Source organism: Oreochromis niloticus, linkage group LG2 (genome assembly GCF_001858045.2).
Source record: "Oreochromis niloticus isolate F11D_XX linkage group LG2, O_niloticus_UMD_NMBU, whole genome shotgun sequence".
Lineage (NCBI taxonomy): Eukaryota > Metazoa > Chordata > Actinopteri > Cichliformes > Cichlidae > Oreochromis > Oreochromis niloticus.
In genome coordinates this window covers 16,144,764-16,154,949 of record NC_031966.2, presented here as the reverse complement: position 1 = coordinate 16,154,949, position 10,186 = coordinate 16,144,764, and the positions used below count along the sequence as shown (strand labels likewise).

Genomic DNA, 10,186 nt, shown 5'->3' with positions numbered 1-10,186 from the left:
TTTTGCCACCCTCCCAAAAAGCTATAAGTCAAAAAACTTGATCTGAAACTTATGTCCTTAGAGAAAAAGGAGAAAAAAATCCAGCAAATACTTGAGAAATAATTTAAGATGTGCATCTGACCTTCAGTTGATCCATCTACTGTTCGCTGAAGTGTCATCATAACTTGTCGTAATGCAGGGGTGCCTGTCAAGAAGCTATTCTTAAGGGAGGCAAATAGGGAGAAAACACTGAGGTTTGCCAAATTACACAAGAACTGGGCTGAAAATCAGCGGTGACAGGTGGAGGCTCTGTAGAGGCTCTGTCATGGTTTGGGGCTGCATATCAGCCAGTGATGTTGGAGATCTTGTCAAAATTGATGGAATTATGAACCAAGAAAAGTACCATCAGATGTTGATCCATCATGAAATACCATCTGGCAATGGCTCCATTTCTAAGCTTTTCTGACAATGACCCAAACACATTTCCAGCGCACTAAGCGCATACATGGATAGAAAAACGCCCAATGCAACACCATCAGTCATGGTTTGACCTCCCCAGAGCACAGACTTCAACATTACTGAAGCAGTGAGGGATCCTCTTGACAGAACAGAACAAAAGGCAGCAAAAATCTAAAGAAGAGCTTTCAGTCTCTTTCAGGAATAACTATTCCTGATGACTACATAAAGAAATTTAAATAAAACTTAAATAAATTTGTTTCCCATTTTCCAGGCAAGATTTGCAAAGTCTTGCAGTACACAGAAGATTAATTAGCAGAAAAGATCACAAACATATTACATTTCCACAAATGTACTTCACAAATCATTTCTTTTTCCATGTAGCATTTATTTAAAAACACAAATATGTGTCACTGTATATCTAAACATTCACTTTTAACTGTACATTTTTTTCATTTCTAAAGAGTACATCTTCTTAGCATGATCAGAATTTACAATGATGCCTTGTGATGATTTCTAATCATTGAAAGCTGCTTTGAAATGGAGCAGGGATAGCTTTTCATATACAAATACACATATTACACAAATGATGGCTGTTTAGTTGTGACCACTTAAAGAAATCTGGTAGTATCTCAGACACGGAAACTAAAGAACAGGTTGTTGTGCATCAAAGTCATTCTCCAATTCAAACCTGTGTTCTGTAACGGACAGTCGAAAAAGGCTATGTAGAGAAATCTAATAAAAATGTATATTTTAGCTTAGCTGATGCTCAACTTCATACTCAGAACCTCTTCAGTCACATTCATCTAATGTCATTAACACTTTACCAAAGGAGCATCTAACAAAATTACATGAGTTGTAGTCATAAATATAAAACTATATTTTCAAAATGGATAATATACTCTACAAGGAACACCTGGAGAAAAGACGCTATTTAAACAGAGGGAAATCATTTGTATGTTCGTTTGTTTCCTGAAGAATAAAGAGTGGGAAATGTAAATCCTAATTTAAGACTGAAAATTTAAATATGTCTATGCAAAAATAACAAAACATACGGTAGTTCACATCACATTACTGCTAGCGGAGGCCCTTACTTGGCAAAAATTAAGCAGAGATTCATTTCACTCCACTCGCTAAAACATTTTTTACACCTACTTCCCCTCTGTTCAACTGATGAGCACCACAGGCATAAAACAAAATCAGAAAATCGCATTTCCTTTCATCTTCCCCGTTTATGTCCCGTGGACCTTTTCCTTGAATCCACCCTGCAGTCGTAGTTACAGCCACAGATTAAACAGGTGTTACTGTTTAAACAAACGTCTCTTACAGCAATGGTAGAAGAAAATATGTATAAAAATATTCTCAACTAGCAGACTGAATAACCAGCTTTGCACTAACATAGAGCTAGTAATGGATGTAAGAGTCATTTTTAAATATAAATCTAAGATGAAATGAAAGAATAGCTGCGTGTAAACTTGAAAAAAAGAAAAAAAGAAAAGTGAGGTCCCATATCCTTTTTGGTGAACCACCAATGAAATCATTCATGCTAAATATCTGAACTACAGGCCAAGGCCTCGAAACCGCACAGTCTGTTCTCCTCACCCACAAAGCGAAACACTTTTCATCCAGTCATCAAAAAAACCTGGAAAGAGTAACACTGTAAACAAGCTTTGTGCGTGTGTGTGTGTGTGTGTGTGTGTGTGTGTGTGTGTGTGTGTGTGTGTGTGTGTGTGTGTGTGTGCGTGTGTGTGTGTCTGTGTCTGTGTTTGTGTGTTTCAGAGGGGATCACTGCACCACACACATGGAGCTGCGAGGGGGGTTGACTGTCCTGGCTACAGTGTCCTGACTGTAGTTCACAATGTCCGCCTTCACCACACGCTGTAAAAGATGGAAAGGCGTCTTTTTAGTTTAAAAGCTGCAACAACAATTCCTTTGAAATACCAGAAATCTCCAGTCAGGCCACAGATTAAATTAAGTCTCACCTATTAAAGAGTTGCAAACTGCTAAAAAGTGCGATAAAAGACACAGTGAATGAGATCTTGAGAAACAGAAGTGTTTGCTTTCATGCAGCTTTGAATGAAAAGACTGATAAGACTTTTATATCTTGACTATAAATTCAAAGCCACAGCCAGCAGCAGACTAGCTTAATTTAGCCCAAAAACCATAATCAGGAGAAACATCTAATCTCTTAGTCTGAATAACTTAGATTCACAAATACAGATACTGGGAAAAAATTTTTAAAAAACTCTGTATGTCTGTCTAAGCTGTCCCATTACTGGCCGCAGAGTCATGCACAGACATAAGTTGTATGGACGTTCTCATCTCGTTGGTTTACTGAGATATCTCCCAAACTGTTTCTTTAACATTTCTTGACGTGGGCTCAAAGTCCATGCTATGACTGAAGACATTGGTCAAAATGTTTGTGCACCCATGCCCTGAATCTGACAGGAAGCAGATGAAGGTCAGAATGGAGTCATATCTGTTACATGGTTTTGAGGTTTTTCTCATTACATCACACACGGACCAAAACACACATAGCTTACAATCCCGAAGTGGACAAAAAAAAATAACACTACTACAGAGGAGGTGTCTTTTTATTTGATTCCTCTACTTTGTAGAGTTAAACTCTGAACCACAGGTAAAACATAACCTCTATTACTAATAGTTGCTACAACTACAAATCTATGGGAATATATCTGTGTAACTGTAGAGACATACTTCCGGTTACTGAATCAAACATATTTTGCTTTGCTGGGCGTTCTCTTGACTAATTGGACCTTCGTCCTGTGGGTAGTCCACCAGCTCAGCCTTCACAATCCTCTGAGCAGGTTCAGTGTATCGAGCAGTAGATGAGTGGAAGACAGGAAAAAGAATAGAAAACAAAACAAAACAGAAAAACAGACAGTTACAAAATCATGAGAGAGCACACTTATGATGAGAGTGAAACGCGACATTGAGCAAAGTAAAGAGTGAATGAGAAAGATTAAATCAGCGAGTGCTAGACATGAGGAAGAAAAAGAGTGGAGACAGCACACAGAGCTAAGCCAGTTTTCTAATTAAACACAAGCTAAAACACACAAAGGAAAAAACCTTAAAACACTGAAAATCAAAGCTTTCGTTATTGAGATCGATACCATGTCAGTACACTTCATCCTAGTTTATGTCATTTTAAATTGCTGGTTTGTCCAAACCCTAAAAATAATTCATTTATTCAATAGAAAAGGGCAATAGCGCAAAAGGCCATTGGACCCTATGGTGATTAACCACCTTCGAGGAGCCCACATGGCTGAATACCAGGCCCTGGTTGGCTGCCTGATTAACGAGCTGCCGAAACCTGGTGTCGGAGTCGGTGAGTGATCCGTGACTTCGCTATCTGATCTTACAGACAGAGGACCATGACGGAGAAGCCTGCCAGGCAGATATAATACTGTCGGGGGTTATGACCCTCGTGTTCAGCTCTCTAAACCTGACAGCTGATAATGACACTTTGCTCGCCCACGGCTACACCCAGAGGCATGACCTGCTGAAAGCCTTCTCTCTGCACCAATTTCCATTTACAACACTGGTCTTTATGAAAATTTATGAACTGTTTCTTGCGTTTTGTTTTTGTTTTAAGATGAAAAATTGACCAAGTAAAACACATTCCTCCAGACCAACCTGCACAAATTGACAAACACTTTGGACCACTGTGCTGACAAAACATCTGAAAATACCAGCTATGAGAAATTCTGAGCTCTGTGTGAGTGCAAACCAACACATTGAGAAAATAATGATTTGATTAGATTCTTAATTCTTAGATTATTCATAATCAATCAGAATCTCAGATCACAACACATACAGTATCCACTAGATGTGTAAATTTCTGGAATGTCCCTTTAACTCAGTGGTTTTATAGGAAGTATAATAAATGTTTAGTAGTTTCTTTTGCTTATACAATATATAGGTATTTTCTTCCCTGCAGTGCAGTGCTGTGCTGTGTTTTGTGTTTCTGACAACTACTCATCCCTTCTTTATGAGTGGACAGTGGATCTAGCCACCCACACAGCTTGATTAGCCTGGATTAAAGCACTTTGCTTTACTGACAGAACTATGAAGGGAGGGGGTTAATTACAAAAGCAGATGGACAGCTACATTAGTTTGTGGTCATTTTCACTTAGTCAGCAGTGGTGTTGGCTGATTGGAGCAGAGCTTGAGAATTTGGCCACTCTTTCACCTACATGCTCTCCCTTCTCTGGGGTCCTGACCTCTCTGTAGCCCCTCAGGCTCATCAACCACTAGCCAGCCAGTGTGGCTCCAGCCGGTCATATCACACTCAGGATTAATGCCTCTGGGGGAGGTGACCTTGTAAATCCTACAGCTGCCACTATTGGGCATCATGGACTGGCTGGCAAGCCGAGGCTCCGTTTTGTCCAAAAAAAAAAAAAAACAAAAACGGTGGGAGATAAAACTAATAAATCAGGCAGCCACTCCTAACCTTCTCACCCCAACAATTGCCTACCTTTAACCTCTGACTTCACGCATTAATGTGGTCAATGTGGGTCTATTTACAGATGGGCAGTGTCAGTGGCAGGTATACCATCACAGGAGGCAGACGTAGCAAAATCATGTTTACACAGCAAAAAGTCCTATACAGTGTGTGGTGACCTCCATTGACCTAACGCACTCCCTGTGACCTCGCTTAAGTTCAGGCATAACATTACACATATTGCTAGGTGACTGGTGAAGTACTGATGAGACTAAGAGCGAATTATCCATATACGATTAGAAGACCGTTGCATAGACATAGTTGCAAAATTTCTGCCAAACCTTGATGCTGTCACGGCTCACCTGTGACTGCTCTAGCTCTGCTTTGTTTAGTTTTACACCCAGAATCTCAGCAGCCAATCTCTGAAAACAAAGGTACACCTGAAATAAGAAATTCAGAGAAAAATAACACAAGGTGAATCTCATGAAACCCACTTCCAATTTATTTCGGACCTACTGAAAACTGGCTGGTACTAACCGAGTCCCCTGTCTTGGCCGATACGAACTGACTGATGAGGCCGTTCTCTTGGCAGAAGCGCTGGTGTTTATCAGACTTCACTGTCCTCATGTGCTCCAGGTCGACTGTGGACAAAACACAGCGAAGACGTGAGAAAAATTACAAGAGACAGACAGATGGATTTATGCGATGGTTACACAGCACTCTCACAGGTTTAACTGTTAAATATCAGAGCATAAACAAAAAAGATAACTGTTTACACTTGCGTTAAGATAGAAGAGGTCTGCCTAGTGTATGAGGATGGCACGCATAGAGGCATGTAAAAACAAAGCGTAATTCAATTGTTATGTTGCTATCAAAACCCAGCTGCATAGTCCAATGATCGCCGTTAACTTTCAATTTATGGATGGAGTCATTGAGAGTGGAAATGATCACCTTCCATTCCCAGCTGGTATTGAAGCTGGATGCGACACATTCCTCAGCGTTACGCCGAGTACAGTTGCACCCTGAAGCCACAAACCTGTATTTGACCCGAAACAGATAAACCAGCCCAGCTGTGGAGAAATACTTAAGAAACAATACATGAATGACCAAAGACTTGAGGCTACAATCACAGTGAGAGTGTAGACAGAGAAAGACGTTTGACTTATGAGCCACCGGGACATAAAAATGGTGCATGGGCCCGAGATCTGGGACTGTCACCTACACACTGATTTACTGTGAGCACACAATGACAGCGCCTTCCTTTTTTTCCACTATTGTAGTGATGTCCCTGTGCATTCGACTCCTGTATAGTGATACTGGGCGCTTTGCTTCTCTCCTTCCTCACTATGGGGTCATGCTGGGGTCGATAAGGAAGGTCACCCAGGGGTCTTGTTGCTGAAAACATTATCTTGGCTCTTTATTTCTGGCTTTGTGCAAGAAGGTGGCCACGCCCGGTATCTGGTGCATGCATGTCTATGTTAGCTGGAAGAGGTCAGGCTACTGTACGGTTTTGCATTTCTCTCGCCCCCCCTCGAGTTTTAGCCATTGTGTGAGGCTTCATTGAAGTTGTCAAGGATTTACCCTGTTCTCATGCCCCTTAGTGTGTGTGCGTGTGTGTGTCTGTGTGTGACAGGGAAGAAGGGAGGTGTGGATAAAGCCAGAAGCAGAGAGAGAGAGAGAGAAATGTAAACACTGCACTAATCCTGTATTATTAATATCTGAGCCACATGACATATGACCTAAAAATGCTAAAGGCCAAAAAAATACATTTAGAAAGAATCATTTTAGGCTAACAGGAATATTAGCATCGTCATAAGTGACATATAAACACAAACCTTTCTGGGCAAGGGCAGACTCTTTTACAACTACTCAATGTCCAGGGCAGACTGTCATGTCTCTCCCTGTACATAAACAGAGCTGTCTCATAGGCGTCAGCAGGTTATTAATTCCAGTCATTTACAGCCAAGGTACCCAGCATGCTACTAGAAGTAAACACTACTAATCCTTTGGATCCTGCACACTTGGGAGAGGCTATCAATCATGTGTCACAGTCAGATTAACCAACATTAACATAGTGGCTCAGAAGCTGTGGAAGACACGTTACTGCTAAGTAAAGAAAAAGGTGTACAAATTTGTGAGGCTTCTTAATTTGGCCTGTGGGTGTGCGCATCAAGCCGATGTCAAAACTGGAAGGGAGTAGCTGCTAAGAAAATTCAGAAAACAGCACAGACACATGCGTGGAAACAGGTGTGCTTACATAAAAATTAAAATTTCTGACAAAGCACCAAAAGACTAATCTCTAAAGGTATTAGAATTGTCATTAATGTGCAAACACAAATAAAGGCACTTCATGTCTTTTGAAGCCAAAGGATTGTAGTTTAAGTGCCAGAAATCTATTGTCTAAGTGCCAGTTAAAGTGTACAGGCAGCAGATTTACTACTTACAACCTAATGTCTGACTGGACTGCTTCGGCACATTAGCATGAGCATTGCATTTTGTCTAACTATTGCAGAATTGTAGATGTTTCATATTTTTATCTGAAAACAACTCTTTAAGACATTTTTTCAATAACTTTTAGATATTTAGATTAATAAATGTATAAAATTAGATATCAAATTTAGATAAAAACACATGTTGCAATTATTCCATTTTGTTTCACTAACACCAGTGAGCTCACTCACTGTAGTTCTGAAAGGAAAATGGTATGCCTTTTGGTTTTAGAATATGATTGGAGCTGCTAAACAGTTTGGCTCCTCCTTTGTTGTACTTTTTGATTTATAATTCGCTAGATTTTTTCAAATGTTGGCCACATTAGCACCTGTACCCTTTTATTTCCCTCTACCAGGGGTGGGCAACTCCAGGCCTCGAGGTCCGATGTCCTGCAGGTTTTAGATATCACCCTGGGTCATGATTAGTTCGATACCAGGCCTCCGGAGAACTTCAGGACCTGTTGAGGAGGTCATTTAGCCATTTAAATCAGCTGTGTTGGTTCAAGGACACATCTAAACCCTTGCCTATACTATGGGACAGGGGTGGCCAACTCCGGGCCTCAAGAGCTGGTGTCCTGCAGGTTTTAGATCTCACCCTGGGTCAACACACCTGAATCAAATGATTAGCTCATTACCAGGCCTCTGGAGAACTTCAAGAAATGTTGAGTAGGCAATTTAGCCATTTAAATCAGCTGTGATAGATCAAGGAAACATGTAAAACCTGCAGGACACTGACTCTCGAGGCCTGGAGTTGGCCACCCCTGCTATGAGATATGTACAGATTGTGGTTCTACATCATCATGCTGAAATAGGCAACACCCTCCCTGGATTCTGGTAGAATACAAAGCTCCTCACCAAGTATAATCACTCTGAGGGGGGTACTACTGGGGGTGCTACTACTACTACCAAGCAAAATTCAACTCAGAGATTACAGGTATCATCATGGTGGTTACCAATTTTGGATATTACTCTTTCTGGTTCATGTTCTGTGTCCGCTCAGATAAAGAGGGGGTGTATGATGCATCATTTCTTCTTCTGCATAACATCAATCAACTGAGCACTACTTACTCCAATCTCAGCTATTAACAGAAGAACAAGTGACAGAGATTTATAAAGAAAATTTAAAAATATAACCATAAAACATGGATGTAATAGTAATGGAATAGAGACGTAAAGCAGACTAGGGCCAAACTTAAACATTTTTCTGCATTTTTTCTGCATCACAAACTGAATGCAGTAGTTACATCTCAGTAGGTAAATAAATACTTCAGTGAATCTATGTCACAGTGGTGAACTCCAAGAGACTTAACATAACCTGCTGAGGACCAAGTTATGTGTTTAGCATCAGTTAGTATGGTGATTTAAAAGACAGCCACCTTCGTGACTCTGAAAACTCTGACTTTAGGCTCAAAATAGTTTGCTAATCCATTAATCTTGCTTAGAAGTAGACACCTATGGAGATTTCACATGTTGAAGTACACTCTGCTCCTCCCTACCAACATGGTCAGACAACAAGTATGACTAGCCTTCTCCTCTTTAGCCTTTGGGACACAGTGTCAATGATTTTCAACGAAATAATTAAAAAATTTGACCAATTTCTCTCCATCTTAAATGACTTGCCTATGAGGATATGTGGATGTAGATATGTGTAGTGTAGCCTGTGTTCACTGACAATGGTTTTCAGTAGTTTCCATTATTGAAAATATTTGTGTTTTCAGTGGGGACATGAAGATCCCAGTCTCTTAATGTATAAAGAAAAAAATCTAAGATGAAAATCATTGCATTGCATATTTATATTACACAGAACCCAGTGCTGTTTTGTTTTTTAAAGGGTTGTATGATTAAAAAAAAGGAACATCTACGTGGTGATAGATAAGCAAATAGGTAACCCTAAATTCTGTATATGGTAGTAGTGGTTCATGGCTCCTTTAAGTCACAAAATAATACTGTAGGGTAAAGGACCCACTTTCCCACACAAAATAATTTTTCAGCATCTGTCTGTGTAGACTGAATACAAGACTAATCCCACAGTTTTAGTGTTTTGCTCCATTTTTCTCCCTAATGTACCCATTTCTACTTATCAGGTCAAAAGAATCTTTCTCCAATGATCTGGTTTACCTCTGTTTCTGTCAAACTGTACATCAGCTTAACAACCCCGAGGAAGTGACTGCAAACACGAAATAAACTGTTTAGGCCTCCGAGAGCATAGAGATAGTGAGTGGATCATTACTCGTCAAGAGCGATGGCCCTCCCTCGCTGTGGTCACCATCAGTGTTTATTTAAAAGGTCTGCCTGTCATTGGGGTGAATTACAAGACAACAGTTAGAGATTAATATCTGGGGGATAAATTAGGCTTTTACCGTAAATAATTGGTTTGTTATTGCAGTGACCTATTAAATGGGAACACAACCAAATGAGAAGAAAATATGGATGTTCCCCTCCACAATTTAGTGTCTATGTGGATGTCAGCTTTCCTCCTTCATGGAAAGAATCCACTCACTGGCAGACCTGATCATCCTGAAACCAGACAGGCTTGGCGGGGTTTTTTTATGTCACTTAAAAACTTGAAATTAGTAAGGAGGTTGGATTTTGTTTGGATGGATCTGCCTAGAGAATGCTTTTAAAGCACTACCATTTGCTCTGTCACCTTCCCTGAAAAGACAATCACACATTAACTGCCAATGAAACGAAGAAACTGAAAAGCCATTAGTGATGAATTAATATCGTCTTTACTGCTTTGAGTGACTTAAAACTAGAGTTTGTTTTTAGCACAGACCGCAGCTCTACTGGCACACTT

The 10,186-nt window shown here is 40.2% G+C and overlaps 1 protein-coding gene across 4 annotated transcripts in view; it reads right to left on the bottom strand.

The window, feature by feature from the left end:
* Nucleotides 1–802: 802 nt before the first annotated feature.
* rab28 (RAB28, member RAS oncogene family) overlaps nucleotides 803–10,186 on the bottom strand; it is a 31,637-nt gene continuing 22,253 nt past the window's right edge. Inside the window, exons 5-8 of one of the 4 annotated variants that reach the window (XM_005467336.4) lie at nucleotides 5,438–5,541; nucleotides 5,263–5,322; nucleotides 3,154–3,255; nucleotides 2,181–2,313 (exon numbers count right to left, since the gene is read on the bottom strand). In XM_005467336.4, coding sequence (XP_005467393.1) covers nucleotides 3,160–3,255; nucleotides 5,263–5,322; nucleotides 5,438–5,541 — 260 coding nt within the window. In that variant the 3' untranslated portion in view covers nucleotides 2,181–2,313; nucleotides 3,154–3,159. Of the gene's footprint in view, nucleotides 2,314–3,153; nucleotides 3,256–5,262; nucleotides 5,341–5,437; nucleotides 5,542–10,186 lie in introns of all 4 variants that reach the window. The other 3 variants (XM_005467335.4, XM_005467337.4, XM_003445183.5) reach the window with 3 other exon arrangements.